At 39.0% G+C, this 17,016-nt stretch overlaps 1 protein-coding gene and 5 non-coding genes across 8 annotated transcripts; all 6 read right to left on the minus strand.

Annotated features, from left to right (window-relative positions):
* Positions 1 to 1,862: 1,862 nt before the first annotated feature.
* Positions 1,863 to 16,985, minus strand: LOC116250269 (uncharacterized). 3 transcript variants are annotated; one of them, XM_031623875.2, is made up of 10 exons: positions 16,822 to 16,985; positions 8,223 to 8,445; positions 7,473 to 7,627; positions 7,245 to 7,390; positions 6,928 to 6,990; positions 6,652 to 6,744; positions 5,427 to 5,588; positions 3,338 to 3,444; positions 2,606 to 2,769; positions 1,863 to 2,492 (listed from the first exon to the last, which is right to left on the minus strand). In XM_031623875.2, the coding sequence occupies exons 1-10, from the start codon at positions 16,922 to 16,924 to the stop codon at positions 2,212 to 2,214; spliced, it is 1,497 nt and encodes a 498-aa protein (XP_031479735.1). In that variant the 5' UTR covers positions 16,925 to 16,985; the 3' UTR covers positions 1,863 to 2,211. The 3 variants fall into 3 exon arrangements, with proteins under 3 accessions (XP_031479735.1, XP_031479734.1, XP_049932781.1); XM_031623874.2 differs by having other exon boundaries at positions 2,606 to 2,778; XM_050076824.1 differs by lacking the exons at positions 7,245 to 7,390; positions 7,473 to 7,627 and having other exon boundaries at positions 2,606 to 2,778; positions 8,285 to 8,445.
* LOC116251790 (small nucleolar RNA snoR109) lies at positions 11,413 to 11,506 on the minus strand. The gene has a single exon (XR_004171848.1). It is a non-coding gene; the product is annotated as a small nucleolar RNA snoR109 (small nucleolar RNA).
* LOC116251789 (small nucleolar RNA snoR109) lies at positions 12,281 to 12,369 on the minus strand. Its single transcript, XR_004171847.1, has one exon. It is a non-coding gene; the product is annotated as a small nucleolar RNA snoR109 (small nucleolar RNA).
* On the minus strand, positions 13,174 to 13,266 carry LOC116251786 (small nucleolar RNA snoR109). The gene has a single exon (XR_004171843.1). It is a non-coding gene; the product is annotated as a small nucleolar RNA snoR109 (small nucleolar RNA).
* Positions 14,316 to 14,407, minus strand: LOC116251787 (small nucleolar RNA snoR109). The gene has a single exon (XR_004171844.1). It is a non-coding gene; the product is annotated as a small nucleolar RNA snoR109 (small nucleolar RNA).
* On the minus strand, positions 15,247 to 15,340 carry LOC116251788 (small nucleolar RNA snoR109). The gene has a single exon (XR_004171845.1). It is a non-coding gene; the product is annotated as a small nucleolar RNA snoR109 (small nucleolar RNA).
* Positions 16,986 to 17,016: the final 31 nt, after the last annotated feature.

A 17,016-nucleotide genomic window follows, 5' to 3' on the forward strand; every position in this document is an offset into this window, starting at 1 on the left:
GAAGTGTCACTATTAGTAGCTGCAAGCAATGATTAGCCGAAGGTGCTGCCACTTTTTTCCCTCTTTTCTGTTCGATGCCAGTGATTGTTTGCATGTACTCCAAGCTTTACGCTTTCACCAGAGAAAACTGGAAATATTTGCATGTGGCTTTCGGAAGAGACGTAAATTTGATTCAGGATGAGCTTGGTATCTCTAACACAGCCATCATGCAATTTAATTTTCTCTTATTTTTTGTCCAACGGAAAAAGAGCGATACAAAATAAAAAAAAATTCCATTTGAACATAAAGGTAGACAGTTTTTCTGATTCATTTTTTAAGTTTAAATTTTATAAATTTGTGCACACCAAACATATTTTTGAAATGAATATTTCAAAAAAAAATTGCTTTAAAAATCAATAAAACTTAAATGGAGTCGCAAATGCAAGATTGAACACTGTCCGCTTTAGATGAGAAACTGTTTGTCGTTCATTTAAGGAAAACTCGATGCGTAATTTATAAAATAAGAATGATTCGTGACACTAATGCATAAAACAATTCCATAAGTGGCAATAATATATAGTTCATGATGTTTCCTCCATCTACCTTCTGTGAAAGAAAGAGGTGGAAGAATTCTTATCTTCCCTTTTGTTTGGCAAGAGGGAAGCTGCTGACGGGCACACTCTACCAGCTTATGCCAACACCCAATATATCAAACTCCCGAGTCCTTCAACTTGAAGTTCTTAAAGCTAATCCATCTTATTATGGCCAAATTCTTGAATTCAAGGTTTTGTGAGGTACAACTTTGCCCAAATTTAGTGACGGAACGGACTAGATCTTCCCATTCTATGGGACCATGTCACTCATTTAAAACAAATAAGGTGTCTTGCCTTGAAATATTCGGCTGGATTTCACACCATCTATACCACTGACGAGTTTTTCCTTGCAAGTCTTAAAGTTCTAGATAACCATTCTTTTAGGTCAATGCGCATGTTGAGAAATTTTCTAACTTGTAAAACAAACCAGATAGATTATACCTCATTCAAGTCCTGAAATTTAATGTCCACGGTATGAGAATTAAAATATCTACATTACCTTTCCTCTCCTATACTCAACTGTGTTCCTCTTGCTTAATAAGCATGTCAGTTATCTGTTTGCTTCCAGGTTTCCTCGTCAAAACCAACAGTTTGGTCTATCCTTCATATGCAAGTTCCAATATACAATACCGGTTAGGCATACTAATGTCCACACCCTATTCGAATATGGAATTATCAAACTGAAGCCCTCTATGCCCTTTGCCTCCAACTACTCGCCCAGGCACGGGACACAATCACCATTAAATCGACCACTGACGAGATGAAAGTAGGACGTTCCAGTTGGGCTAACTTTAGACAACCAAGTAAGTTGACCGTGCTTACGAGGAACCAGCTCAGATAAGTCAAGTTCGCCCACCTTGGCTTACTTCACGATATGTTCTGGAAAGTAAGATTAAGAAGGAAGAAAAAGAGGTCCTGGAAGCCATAATTTTAAGAAAGGAAAACGAAGCCGCCAACTTTTAAGAAATGGAAACGAAGCCGCCAACACAAACGGGGCTAAGACCCGTGGAAAAAGACAACCGAACCTGCTCTCAAGTGCCGCAAGAAGCCAAGAAGTGACCAGCTATCGAACTTGCCAGAGAAATTGCTTTGATCCATAGCAAATCCTCACGAAGGAAGCCCAAGGGGTTTAAGCGTTTAGGAGAACAACTTACCTATAGAATTTTACGCCACCCAGGCAAGGACAAAAGTCTCGGGGTTTCCTCTAAGAAACGAGGAAAAAATAAAAAATCACACACTGAAAAGGATGTCCAGTACTATGGTATTTAACAGGTTCGAAGACAGAAAGCGGACTACCCATTGTTGCCATGTGTTTCATTTTGCATCTGCAGGAACAGTGGTACAATAGTGTATTTACAAAAACCATGAAGCTCACTGATAAGGAACTGAAAATTCATTTAAGAGCAAACAGTAAGCCGCCCGGGTGCAACTCGAGTGTGAGAACCCATGCTTCTGTGATACGAGCTCCCAAATATACAAACCTATCGTCCGTGGATAAAGCCACAACGATATTCACTGGTTAATACTTAGTACTTAGTTGCTACTATCAGAGACAGATCGTGTTGAATTTGAGTTCTGCAACGACTGTGCGCTGACACTGCTGCAAATAACTTCCTGCTACTAAATGAAATTTATACAACTAAAACCATTTGAACCACCGCCCTCCTCTTCTTGTCGTATCGCCACGATCATTATGGTTGGCAGGTGACAAAGTGATTCTTTCAGCATTGTTGACAGCCCACTGTCCAAACTCCGGTGATGAAACAAGTTCTTTCAACGCTTTTCTGGTCTCATCCTTGGTGAATGCATCCCACTCTTCCTTAGAAAACCTTTTCCTGTCAGGTGTTCTATGGAATGTAGAGAAATAAGTTCCTTTATCTGGCCGAAAATTGCTTTTCTCTGGTGTCACAGCAGATCGTCCTTCAATAAAAAAGATATACTAATTAACACACAGACCATACAGGATAAGGAATTACAAAATGAAGACTAAGATAATTTGAGAAATAAAAAAACAGAGAACACTAAAAATATACCAAATATAGTGCAGGGAACCCATTTATATGCTTTGGTTCGAGGCTTGAACATTTTAGTCTCCCTTCCCGATACTTCATCAAAAAAGTCTGTTGAAGTCCCCTCGTAAAGGTAGTCCCTGGCAGAAAATGTCTGAGGGATGCATTTGACTGCTTCAACCAAGTACCTGAGAATTCTAAACCATGTAAAACTTAGGAACTTAACCCCAAAAATAACCATAAGATAGCATTTGGATGGCACACTACAAAAAATGGTTTTATGAAAACTAGCTTTTTAAAAAATTGTGCTTCTAATCAGTTTTGAACACTGGTTGGTATGTTTAAAAAAGTCATTCACACCCTTTTGGTTTTTTGCCAAAAGCTACTTTTAGCAAAACTCATTTTTCTTGTCATCCAAACACTCATGAAACGGTGTTTTGGAAGCAAAATCGTTTTACCTCCAAAAATGAGCTTTGGGGTGTCATCCAAACTGTCCCTAAAGCTTTCATTATGGTATGCAAAAGAAAATTTCTCATGTGAACCAGGTCCAAAAAGCCAAAAAACATATTCTCTGAACCCAGTGGAAACATCCCACTGAAAAGTATTCCAAGAAATTCAGTTAATAAACTGATCCATAAATGATGACCATCAGCTCCAAAGTTTAATCTGAGTTTGTAAAGTTTGGCACTACGATTCGGCCAAGCTACACTAGTGGACATGATTGAACTTTAAATCAGAAGGCATAGTGCAGCTTACATCAACCAATGATAAAAGATTCCATCCCCGAAGGCTGTCCTACTTGCGGGTAAGAAAGATGCTGCAAAGACCAATGCTCCTGTTGCCAGAAGGGGATCCAGTGAACTCTGAACCAAATTTAAATGTTAGGCCTAGTGAGACTTCTGCATGAAAAAACTAAGCAGCTGAAAGAGAAACATACTAGAAAAAAAGTCGTAAACAAGACTTCCAACCAGTGTCGTACATAATTAAGCATATTGTCAAATAGTTATACTACCTAATGTAACTATGAAGAAAAAAAATATGACACACCTATTGTATGTTACATAGTGTAACCACAAAGGAAAGCGATAGAATACATCCTTATCAAACTAAGTTTAGGGGTGTAACTATACCATATGCAATTACATAGTGTAACCACAAAGGAAAGCGATAGAATACATCCTTATCAAACTAAGTTTAGGGGTGTAACTATACCATATGCATTTAACTTACAATACACCCCTAAGAACCTATATGGAAAAAAAAAGGATGAAGAAGACCCAGAAGAAGAAAAACAAGAAAGAAATGGGGAAAAAAGGTAGAAGAAAAAGAATAAAAAATAGAAGAAGAAATATGAAAAGAAAATTAAAACATTTCATTTACTGAGGCACCTAAGTAGCTGAGAATGGAAAAGGTGTGCCCTAGGCGGGCGCATAGGTGCACTTTTGACTACTAAGCACCCCCCCCCCTATAGCTCTATCATACCATACGCTTACATTATAAGGTGTCTCTGACATTACACCTTCAAATCATAAAAATGCAAAAAAAAAAAAAAATCAACTCAAACTTAAATAAATTTCCATCGATGAACATTAAGTTCATCACAAAGGCATTTCTACACATTGAAGCGAAAAAGTAAAAACTATCATAAAAAAAATTAGAGGTTTCATTGGTTTTTGCATGAGAGCCCATGTCTGTCTCTAAAATAAAAAATATTTGATGTCTTAAAGTTGATCCAAAACTCCACATAGATTAAGAAGTCCAAGAAGTATGTCATGCACAATAAAAAATCGTTCAGTTTTAGTAACCATTCAAGTATTTGCAGTAATTTGAGTGGTGACTTGTTACATCACATATTTACACAGTTCATGTTTTCTCATTGAGAGAATTCTTTTCTTATTTCCCCAGATTTTTTTTGGTACCTTGCATAATTTTTAATACTGAAAGATTAAGTAACCACAAAGGAAAGTGATAGAATACATCCTTATCAAACTAAGTTTAGGGGTGTAACTATACCATATGCATTTAACTTACAATACACCCCTAAGAACCTATATGGAAAAAAAAAGGATGAAGAAGACCCAGAAGAAGAAAAACAAGAAAGAAATGGGGAAAAAAGGTAGAAGAAAAAGAATAAAAAATAGAAGAAGAAATATGAAAAGAAAATTAAAACATTTCATTTACTGAGGCACCTAAGTAGCTGAGAATGGAAAAGGTGTGCCCTAGGCGGGCGCATAGGTGCACTTTTGACTACTAAGCACCCCCCCCCCTATAGCTCTATCATACCATACGCTTACATTATAAGGTGTCTCTGACATTACACCTTCAAATCATAAAAATGCAAAAAAAAAAAAATCAACTCAAACTTAAATAAATTTCCATCGATGAACATTAAGTTCATCACAAAGGCATTTCTACACATTGAAGCGAAAAAGTAAAAACTATCATAAAAAAAATTAGAGGTTTCATGGTTTTTTGCATGAGAGCCCATGTCTGTCTCTAAAATAAAAAATATTTGATGTCTTAAAGTTGATCCAAAACTCCACATAGATTAAGAAGTCCAAGAAGTATGTCATGCACAATAAAAAATCGTTCAGTTTTAGTAGCCATTCAAGTATTTGCAGTAATTTGAGTGGTGACTTGTTACATCACATATTTACACAGTTCATGTTTTCTCATTGAGAGAATTCTTTTCTTATTTCCCCAGATTTTTTTTGGTACCTTGCATAATTTTTAACACTGAAAGATTAAGTTTTCCATTTTATGCTACCTAACTTATCTAATCATGGCCCAAACAATATGAGTTATATCATGAATTTTTACAACAGTGGTTCAAATAATAACACACCTGAGTGATCATCACAGCACCAAAAATCCGAATGGCCCATCTCACAAAAAGAGAAACACTAGCATCAACAGCCCCATCTTCAGATAAAACAAGCTTCCTGACTCCCCAGAAACCCAACCATGCTCCTGCTAGAACAAGGCAAACTAGCAAAAATAACGCAACCTGTAAAAATTCCATACAAACCCAATTTTAATATAAAATATCCGAAACCATCATATAGAGGAAATCAGCATGCAAGGCAACATTGATATGAGAAGAGAATCATGTGAACAGAGGTCACTATAAGGAACACAAAAGGCTAACAAGAAGCCTCCCAAACTTCGTTTAAGGGGATTCAATTCAGAACAACTAAGTTCTTATGAGATGCTAAAGTTTATGTAAAGAATTTATTGTGCTTGGATGCAACCATTAAAAATTCAAACTGTTGAAGATAAGAATGATAAATTTAAGGAGCATTGCTCCACTTTATATATAGTAATTGGCAATTCTCATTACAAACTGATTTTTTTTATTTTTAAATTTCTTTTGCAATTAAGGATAATTGCTGTCATCTATATAGAAGATATTCCAACAATATTTCAATTTTTAACAGGAAATCATTTTCAAGTTCAAACACTTTAAGAAACAGTCAAAATTTTTATGATGTCTTGCAATATGTACTTTTGCCTTTTCCACCTTACGTACAAACATACTGTATGCATTTCCAACCTCTGGATACACTCGCGACTCATGTAGCTCCTCTTCAGCAAGAGAGATAGAAAGATTTAAAAGATAATCAACCAGAACCCTTTTGTTAGCAATAAAGAGAATATACATGGTTTTACTTTTAACCTCTTTATCTCTTTTACAGTTGTTGCAATAACGAAATAGCAAAAAGTGGCCAAAGAACCGCCAAGAAACAAAGACGGCATATAGCTGCCTACAATAGATGCTTAGACAACACAGAAGAGTCCCTTATAATAGGGCGACAGACACATATTATTGCTTCAAAGCATGAACATAAGATCAGCACATGACAGCTAAAAGAACCAAAAGAAGCATAATAACGAGAAAGACAAACAACAACAAATGCAAAAGGAGACATTGCCTAAACTTGCACTAAAACTGCATTGAGAGTCAAATTTTAGAGAAACAACAGACATTATTTAACAGGAAAAGTGCTAATGTGCCTCATTAGGATATGTATGGATGTCCAATAAAATGTGAAGGGCTGAGAAATTCTCACAGGATTGTATATATCCTCATTCAGGCCAATATCTGAAAGAACTGAATGCAACAAACCAGACAGATAGCGTAGTATGACAGTCCCCAAGCCAACCTAATCAGCAAATGCAACGGTGTTAAAACAGAACATACAAGCAAGTGCTCACCCGCATAGACAAGAAGACGAGCATTCACTTGCACTGACCACTACAAGGAGTGGCGCCAGCAAAAGGAACCACCACAACAAGAATAAAATACCAAATCAAGAAACTAACGAGAGATTAGTATGATGTCTCACAATTGAGCCATAGAGAAAAATCATTAAAGATCTCTTCCGACCTGTTGGCAGCAACTTCATACCCTGTCAATTAGATCAGATGGTCAATAGTGGACAGCAAGTGAAGTATCCAACGTTAAAGTTAAACTGGTGAAGATGGTGGTTTAAAATGGCACATTAAGAAACTCCCGACACTATGTCAGAGTCACTTAAATAGGACTCGAACAACACAAACCATGCACTATCACTGTTCCTCTACACGGCCATTACATGAAGAGGTAAACCAACAGCATTCTGCTCAAGTGAAAAGAAAAGTTACTAAGAGAGAGAATGATCACCTGAAAAAGCACAATTAAGATGACAAGAACAATGCCCAAAATCATTGCATTACTGTAGTAAAACATCGCTGACTTGCTCATTTCTGGGGACAGTATTATCAACAATGCGCCCAGAACCAGGAAAATCAAGCGAAATAGCTTTGTTTCTGAAAAAAAAAACATATATATACATACTTGGTGTATTATCATAAAGAGTACAACAATGCAGACAAAGATATCGCAGCAAACCTTCTTCAGTTGACACTTCAAGGGATAAAAAGGGTGGAGGCATGCATATATCTAGCAGCCTATAGTCATATGGCGACATTGATCCAATCCATGTATCCTTGCTAAGTTTCTCCCATTCCCCTGGAGGGTACATCCCTACCTCAATGGATATGTTCCTACAATATCAGAATTCAAAGCTTCGTCCAAATTGATTATGAAGACATCATTAAAAAACTTTAAAACAACACAAGTGACATGCTAGACTAAGAATATCATGTTTTCTCCATCCTTCATTGACTGACATGCTAGACTAAGAACATCATGTTTTCTCCATCCTTCATTGACCACTGAGAGAATCACAATGCAGAAGGCCACTAAATATAATGACAAAATAAAATAATAGAGAATAAAGGAGGAACAAAAGCTATCGATATAAATAGCTGCTAACACATGAATGTCGTTTAAACATTTATCAAATAATACAGCATTGCTTGTGAAGCTCACTGATGGACTAATCAACTTTCTCATGCTTAATTTTTTTTTTTAAAAAAAAAACAACCCATTGCCAGAGACAGAAAATGATGACACACTGCATGAAGGACTTGCTGACAAAATATGTGCTAAATCTGGAAAAAATGCAACTTAACACTGTTGCAAGGAGAGCAAAACAAAGGGAGGTGGTAATTGTGACAGCCATGAAAATCAATTTTTGCATTTCAGAAACAAAAGGATTGTCGAATTGAAACATAAATTAACTGCAACTATACTCACCTATGAAAGCATATAACAACTTTTCGTAGATGAACATCAGAACTTGTTTCCAGAATTTTTACCTTCACCCTGAATGTATTTGAATATTTTTTTAGATTCAGCAACCTTGGAACACCTTGTACATGAATCCTCTGACAAACCATTGTGATTCTAGGCTTAGAAATTGGCGAACCTTCCACCAGTTGGCCAGAAGAGAGATAAAGTGCTGTAGGATGAGCGGCATCTACAGGACACAATAACATGCTCAAATAAAGAAAAGATATTGCAAGTTCAACAAGTTACCACTTACCAGAGGCATGATAAAAGAATATAACCATACTTAAAAACCAAGAACATTGAAATACATGAAATCACTTGAATCCAGGTCACCACAAGCACCAAATCTCAGTGACTACAATAATGTTTTCCTTGCCGCGTCCATCTGCAACTTCAAAAGTTGCAAGTCCTTTGTGGTCCAAACTCCAAACTACCATAACAGATCATATTTATCCTTCATTTTCAACTTCCAACAAGTACTAGATCAGTCTAGCAAACAAAACTCCAAGAATCTGTCAATGCACTTATGCAACCACATCTGCACGGCACACACCTAGGTGTCCAGGCAGTCTCGTAAGTAGGAAGCACCCCAAGTTGCATTACTTAAGGGGTTTTTTCATGTAAAAATTCAATTATATTTGAAAAAGAACTTTATATCTTTAAAGTTCTGCTATGAACTCTCAACTAGAGAAGATCAGAAACAAAATTTTACAAATCTCATCAAATATTGCTTAACACGAACACAGCAGGGACAATAATGATAATTAGACATAACAGATACAATCCAAAACCAGATTTAGAGCATTGCGGGAAAGGACAATACAGCAAATCACTCGTCAGCAAGTTGGTTAAGAAATTGTGATAGTGAAACATAAATCAGAATCCTGTCATCAAAGAGTGCCCCTTGGAGAAGGAAAGATGGGAAATTATGATTTCAGTACTTTATCTAGCTTATATCAGCAAAAGGAAAATGTGACCAAAGACATCAAACACAGCCAGAGAATGATGAAATCAAGATTGCCTTGGAGGACAACTGAGTCAAATGGATTTATATAAATAAGGCTCTGCAGAATGGATGCAAAAAAGGTTTTCTTGCCATTTGCAAAAAATGGATAAGGAATGCCAGAAGTTCGGTAAGTGGGATGTTGATGAGCTAGAAACAACATTGATTTTGCTACAGACACATTGGCAATTCAAGAAATAAGCAACTAACTGCATATTTCTTAGTACATGTAGCATCCAGTCAACAATAGTCAGCCTAAATTTGTGGGCATCCAGCATCATATATATGAAGAGAAGAACATATGAACAACCACTATTCAACTCACATAAACAAATAAGATGGGAATGAGAATAAGTAAAGAAGACGCCAGCCTCCTTTCGCTATTATATTGGCTAGTTGGTTAAGAACTTGTAGCAATGCACTAAAATTTTGATTATCTTGCCATCAAAGGGTACCCTTTGGAGAGGGAAATTGGAAGGTGGAAAACTATGATTCTACTACTTTATCTGGCTCATATTAGAAACAAATTTTAGGTGTTAAAGGCCATAAAGAAAATGTACTCAAATTCAAAGCCACACAACCACAAATAGCAAACCAAGAGATGCAGATTGTCTTGGAGACTGAACAAATCAATCTACATAAGAAGGGCATCAAAGAATAGATGGAAACAAGAGAAACATAGCTGTTTACAAAATCTGGCCACCTACCTATGTACTAACTGTAGACTGAATACTCGAGATGAAGGCAAAACCAAGCAATGGTTCTGGAGACAAACTAACAAGTAACAATATAGGCATAACTAAGCAGCATGCTTTCATCAAACCAACAATCAACAAGCAGCCATGCACTTTCGCAACATAACAAGTAATCATAGAGAGCATAATAGAATGGATACAAGCAGAACCATAACAAGACCTGTGTGACACAGGTCGCTTGTTTTGCCCAGGTAGCCATGTCAGGTACGTGGGAACGGCGACACGGGTACGGCTGGGGTAGGGCTGCATTTTAAAAAATTTTAAATTATATTTTCAAACTTAATTTTTTCACTATTTTTTTATTTTTCCCTTCTTTTATATTTCCCTTCCAATAAGGTTCTATATTTTCCTCTCATTTTTCTTTAATTTTGAGACTTTTTATAGATTATAAGACTACTAATTTTTTTTTCATTTGATCATTTTTGAGAATTTAAAAATTTGCCGTACCCGTGTACCCATAATTTTCAAAATCACCGTACCCAAACCCGTATTGCCATACCCGTACCCGTACCGTACCCGCACCCATGTGACATAGAACTAAGGCTGGGCCTGGCCCGGCCCGGGCCCGGGCGGGGAGGGCAGCCCGGCCGGCCCGACTCCCGCCCTCGGGCGGTCGGGCGGCCTCCGCCCTGAGCCCTCGGCTCGCTCTCCACCTCCCTCTGCTCCGTCTCCCTTTCCCTTCCGTCTCCCTCTCCTTCTGCTCCTCCATTCCGTCTCCCTCTCCTTTTGCTCCTTCTCCCTTCCGTCTCCCTCTCCCTCTGCTCCCTTCCGTCTCCTTCTCCCTCTGCTCCCTCTCCCTTCCGTCTCCCTCTCCCTCTCCCTTCTGTCTCCCTCTCCGCCTCCGTCCACCGCAGCCCCGCTCGCTCCCCTCCCTCTCCGCCTCCATCTCCCTCTTCTCCCTCTCCCTTTCCGCCTCCGTCCACCGCAGCCCCTCCCTCTCCGCCTCCGTCCACCGCAGCTCCCCTCCCTCTCCGCCGCGATGGCCGGACGTCTTGGCGGCATCCGCCGGCGGCCACCCACGAAGTTGGGTGGCCTGCCGGTGAAAAACCACCGCCCGCCTGCCGTTCGGCAGGCGAGCTGTGGAGGGCCTGGACGAGACGCTCGACCGCTCGGGCAGTCGAGCACGGGTCGGGTCCGGAGCGCGGGTCGGGTCTGCCAAACAGGCCGGGCCTGATTTCTGTGGACCAGGCCCGGTACCCGGCCCGGCAATATATCGGGCCGGGCTCGGGCCCGGGTTTTAGGCCCGACAGGCCGACCCGGCCCGGCCCGGCCCGATACCCACTCCTACATAGAACAAGACCAATCACAACAACATATGAAGCAGAAAAACAACAAAACTTGAAGTCATCATCATGCCTTCAAGAAATCAAGGGCAGGAAGAGGAACCAAGCATAATAAATTTCAGAAGTTCAGTGAGTGGGAAAGTTGGAAAGTTAGAAACAACAGCCAGCCACTTTTCTTCTGCCAGCTTGTTGATTTTGCTACAGCCTTCTTGGTACATGCAGAATCCTACCAACAACACTCACCCTAAATTTGTGGCCATCATATATATGAATAAAAGAGCAAATGAACAACGACGCAAACCTAAAACACAAACAAAACCCCCTTCCCCATGAACGAAAATGAAGGGAATAAGAATAAGTAGAGAAAACATAGATCAGAAAATTTTCACATTGCAGTAAAAATTTTACTATCGTCATCAGAGTAACATTTGGAGAGGATACTAAAAGATAGGAAATTATGAATCTTATTCTACTACTTTATCTAGCTGATACTAGAAAGAAATTCCGATTGTTAAAGGCAGTAAAGCAAATGTAATTAAAGAGAAACAACCAGAAACAGCAAACCAATAGATGCAGATAGCTGGCTCACCAAATCAAATGGCTTTATATAAGAAGGGCCATCAAAGAATAGATGCAAACAAGAAACCCATTCCCCCTTGGCAGTATCTGGACACCGATCTATCATCACTAACTAAAGACTGTGCACTCGAGATGAAGGCAAAATCAAGCAAGTAGATTCAGGAGGTGACAAGCTAACAACTAGAGTGGACAATTTAGCACAACCCATTCATCAAACCAACAATGAACAAGCATCCATGAACTTTTGCCATGTAACAAGTCACTATAGAGAGCACAGTAGAACGGCCACAAACAAAATTCATAACAAGACCAATTACACAACATATGAAGTAAACAAACAATAACATGTGAACTGTTGATGCCTTGAAGAAGCTGAAGGCATAAGGAGGAGTAGAATGTAATGAATGTCAGAAGTTCGGTAAGCAGGATGTTGATGAGTTTGAACAACAGCCGACCAGTTTGCTTCCGCAAGCTCATTTTTGCTACAGCCGTATTGGCAATTCAAGAAATAAGCAATCAGCTGCACATTTCTTGGTACATGCAGCGTACTACCAACACTAGTAGTAAGCCCAAATATGTGAGCATCATAAATGTGAATTAAAGAGAATATGAAGAAACACAACACCAGAAACACTCTAACCCCTCCCATCAACAAATAGAAAGGAAGTGAGATAAGTAGGGAAAATACAGACCTCCTCCCTCTATTACAATGGCTAGTTGGTTAGGAAATTTTCACAACGCAGTAAAAATCTGACTATCCTGTCATCAAAAAATACCCTTTGGACAGGGAAATTGAGAGGTGGAAAATTCTGAATTTACTACTTTATCTAAATCATCCTAGAACGAAATTTCAAGTGTTAAAATTTAAAAGGCAGTAAAGTAAATGCAGTCAAAGAGACAACCAGAAATAGTGAACCAATAGATGCAGATCGCCTTGGAGGCTGACCAAACCAAATGGCCTCACATCAGAAGGGCGATCGAGGAATACATGTAAATAAGAACATCCTTGACAATGTGCAGAATCTAGACATCCACATATCCTCACTAACTAAAGACCCCAAACTCGAGATGAGGGCAACACCAAGCAAGTTAGTTCAGAAGGCAAAGTAACAACATAGATTTGACAATTTACTAGAATGCTTACACCAAACCAGAAATCAACAAGCATCCATGCACCTTTATGATGTAACAAGTCCATGACAGGAGATATTATAACAGCATAAGAATTAAACAAACAAAGAATGTAAAGCTTTGATTCCACCAAGAAGTTGAGGGCATAAGAAATTGGGGATAATGAATGTCAGAAGCTCGGTAAGCGGGATGTTGATGAGTTAGAAACAACAGCCGGCCAGTTTGCTTCTGCAAGCTTGTTGATTTGGCTACAGCCGCATTGGCCATTCAAGAAATAGGCAACAAGCTGCACATTTCTTGGTACATGTAGCTTCCTACCAACACTAGTAATAAGCCTAAATGTGTGGACATCATCTATGTGAGTTGAAAGAGAATATGAATGACCACAACACCAAAAACAGTCACAAACCCCTTCCTCATCAACAAATAGAAAGGCAGTGGGGATAAGCAGCGAAAATACAAACCTCCTTCCTCTATTACACTGGCAAGTTGGTTAAGACAGTCCCTAGTAATAAGCCTAAATGTGTGGCCATCATCTATGTGAGTTGAAAGAGAATATGAATGACCACAACACCAAAAACAGTCACAAACCCCTTCCTCATCAACAAATAGAAAGGCAGTGGGGATAAGCAGCGAAAATACAGACCTCCTTCCTCTATTACACTGGCAAGTTGGTTAAGACAGTCCTCCTTCCTCTATTACACTGGAAAATTTTCAGAATGCAGTAAAAGACTTGACTACCTTGTCATTAAAGAGTACCATTAGGAGAGGGAAACTGAATGGTTGGAAACTATGATCGTACTACTTTATCTAGCTCATACTAGAAGTAGAAAGTAATTTCAAGTGTTAAAAGGTAGTAAAAAAAAATGTAGTCAAAGGAACACAACAAGAAACAGTGGACCAATAGATGTAGATTGCCTTGGAGGGTGACCAAAGCAAATGGCTTTATATAAAAGGGCTGTCAGAGAATAGATGTAAATAACAGCATCCATTGACTGTTTGCAAAATCCGGACACTGATCTATCATCACCAACCAAATACTAAAAACTCGAGAGAAGGCCAAACCAAGCAAGTTGGGTTCAGGAGACGAAGTAATAGACTTAACAATTTAGTAGAATGACTTAATCAAACCAACAAGCAACCACACACTTTTAAGACGTAACAAGTAATCATAGAGAGCATAGTAGAATGGCTACAAACAAATACATAACAGGAGCAACTACAACCATGGACAAATTAGAAGAACAACAGACTGTGAAGCCTTGATTCCTTCAAGAAGTTGACAGCATAAGGAATCTAGGAAAATGAATGTCAGAAGTTCGGTAAGCGGAATGTTGATGAGTTAAAACAACAGCCGGCCAGTTTGCTTCTGCAAGCTTGTTAATTTTGCTACAGCCACATTGGCAATTCAAGAAACAAGCAACCAGCTGCGCATTTCTTGGTACATGTAGCATCCTTCCAAGTACCAACGCCTGTGTTAAGACTAAATGGGTGGACGTCATATATACAAATTGAAGAGAATATGAACAACCACAAACACTCACAAACCTCCTCCGCATCAACAAATAAAAAGGCAGTGAGAATAAGAAGAGGAAACACAGACCTCCTTCTGCTATTTCATTGCCAAGTTGGTTAAGGAATATTTCACAATGCATTAAAAATTTGACTATCTTGTCACCAAAGAGTACCCTTTAGAGAGGGAAACTGAAAGGTGGCAAAATCTGATTCTAAAAGCAGTGAAGAGAATGTAGTTAAAGAGGCACAAACAGAGAACCAAAAGATGTGGATTGCCTTGGAGGCTGACCAAATCAAATGGTTTTATATAATAAGGGCCATCAAAGAACAAATGTAAATAAGAGCATCCTTGACTGTTTGCAAAATCCGGACGCTAATCTATCCTTACTAAAGTCACAAAACACGAGACGAAGGCAACACCAAGCAAGTTGGTTCAGGAAGCAACTAAGCAAGTTGGTTCAGGAAGCAACTAAGCAAGTTCGTTCAGGATAAAAAGTAACAATATAGACTTGACAATTTAGCAGAATGCTTTCATCAAACCAACAACCAACAAGCATCCATGTGCTTTTAGGATGTCACATGCAATCATAGAGAGCACAGCAGATAGGCCACATGCAAATCCACAACAGGACCAGTCACAACAACATATGAGGTAGAAAAACAATATGACGTGAACCCTCGATGCCGTCAAGAAGTTGGGGGCATAAGGGCTCCAGAATAATTAATGTCAGAAGTTCGGTAAGCGGGATGTTGATGAGTTAGAAACAACAGCCGGCCAGTTTGCTTCTGCAAACCTTGTTGATTTTGCTACAGCCGCATTGGCAATTCAAGAAATAGACAACCAGCTGCACATTTCTTGGTACATGTAGCATCCTACCAACAGTAATAATAAGCCTAAATATGCGGGCATCATACATGTGAGTTAAAGAGAATATGAATGACCACAACACCAAAAAAGATACAAACCCCCTCCCCATCAACAAATAGAAAGGCAGTGGAAATAAGTAGAGAAAACACAGAGATCCTTCGTCTATTACACTGGCAAGTTGGTTAAGAAATTTTTACAATGCAGTCAAAGCTTGACTTTACATTTTTCTTTGCAGCCAGAAGACTGTGTACTATCATATAATAATTTGCTTGCTTTGGCAGTAAAAATACGACCAGTCGTCAGAAACCAGCACTTGTTGTGCGCAACTTCTTATTTGCAATGCTGCTGCAGTGGGACTTGCAGTGGTATGTTCTACTCTACTCTGATAATTTGTTAAAATTTCAAGCACTTCCTATGTTTTTAGAGACATAATAAAATTTTATGGATATATACATTGCAACAGCCTCAGCACCCCATAATCCACCTTCTGCTATTACAATCTAGTTTTTTTTTTGTGTTTCCATCATTTAACAGAAGCTGAAGGTAACTAGACACTAGCAGTAAATTCAAAAAGCAGGCGCCTGAGAACGTCGACATCACACACAATGCATAGGCATGATATCTTTTAGTTCAACATATGAAACCAATACCAATACCCAAGATATGCAATCATTCAAAAGCACACAGCCGATAACTCAGGGACACCATTGACTTCCCCAAATTCTTGTCCCTGACATGGAAGACTATCATGGCAGACTACTGACGGCACAAAAAAAGTATGAAGGATGAGGAGAGATGCATTTTCCAATCTTGACTTCCTTTCTATATTTCTCATACTGATGCACAAAACTTCTCAGCAGAATCAAGACACTGAAGGACCAAACATCTAGAAAAATGTCTTTGGAGAAAAAAGGTCCGTCATAATGAAAGCTAACAGAGAAATAAATGTGTGAACATTTATTCAAACAAGAACGAAAAGTAATATGCAAAGACAGAGGACCCTTCACAAGAACAAAGACCAACCCACCCTTCTAATCAGTTAATGATCCTCCATAACCAACAACCTAGGTGTATTCACCAAGGGAACTGTCACCTAAAGGATAAAGAACATAATGAGGCACATCGCAAGTACCCAACATATCCCATAGATAAATAATTCCATCTAACGGCATTCACGGGACGAATGAACTCCAATCCGAAAAGAAAAACGTCGACCGAACATGCCACCATTGGCAAACCCTAAGTTGAAACATAAACCAGTGAACCAAAACAAATTCATGAGAAAGAATGCAAAGCATGCTAATCTCTTCACATGTGGCCAGGCATTCATCGATGATTTACGAAAAAGCAAACCAATAAAACTGAGGAGAAGAAAAGGGGATGCAAGGGGAAGCAAGGGAGGAAGAGATGGGGAGCACCGCAATCATACCGATTGTGAGATTCTGCGACGTTGCAGGAGCAAATAGATACAAATACAGGCAAAGGAAGAGGACGACTCTCAGGTAATGAACGTTTCTCATCGTCATACCCATCGGCAAGCCCTAACCAGAGAGAAAGGGAGAGAGAGGAGTGACGCGGGCGCGCGGCGAAGGGTTTAATGTATTGGAAAGTTACCCGGAGGTCA

This window comes from Nymphaea colorata, chromosome 3 (assembly GCF_008831285.2).
Source record: "Nymphaea colorata isolate Beijing-Zhang1983 chromosome 3, ASM883128v2, whole genome shotgun sequence".
Classification (NCBI taxonomy): Eukaryota; Viridiplantae; Streptophyta; class Magnoliopsida; order Nymphaeales; family Nymphaeaceae; genus Nymphaea; species Nymphaea colorata.

Bases quoted from the DNA above. Each gene is read 5' to 3' on its own strand.
- LOC116250269 (XM_031623874.2), bottom strand. From the start codon at position 16,924: ATGGGTATGACGATGAGAAACGTTCATTACCTGAGAGTCGTCCTCTTC. The intron at 6,745-6,927 runs GTGAGACATCAT...TTTGCTGATTAG, and splicing joins TTTTTCTCTATGGCTCAATT to GTTGGCTTGGGGACTGTCAT. The intron at 5,589-6,651 runs GTGAGAATTTCT...GAATTTTTACAG, and splicing joins ATGAGGATATATACAATCCT to GTTGCGTTATTTTTGCTAGT.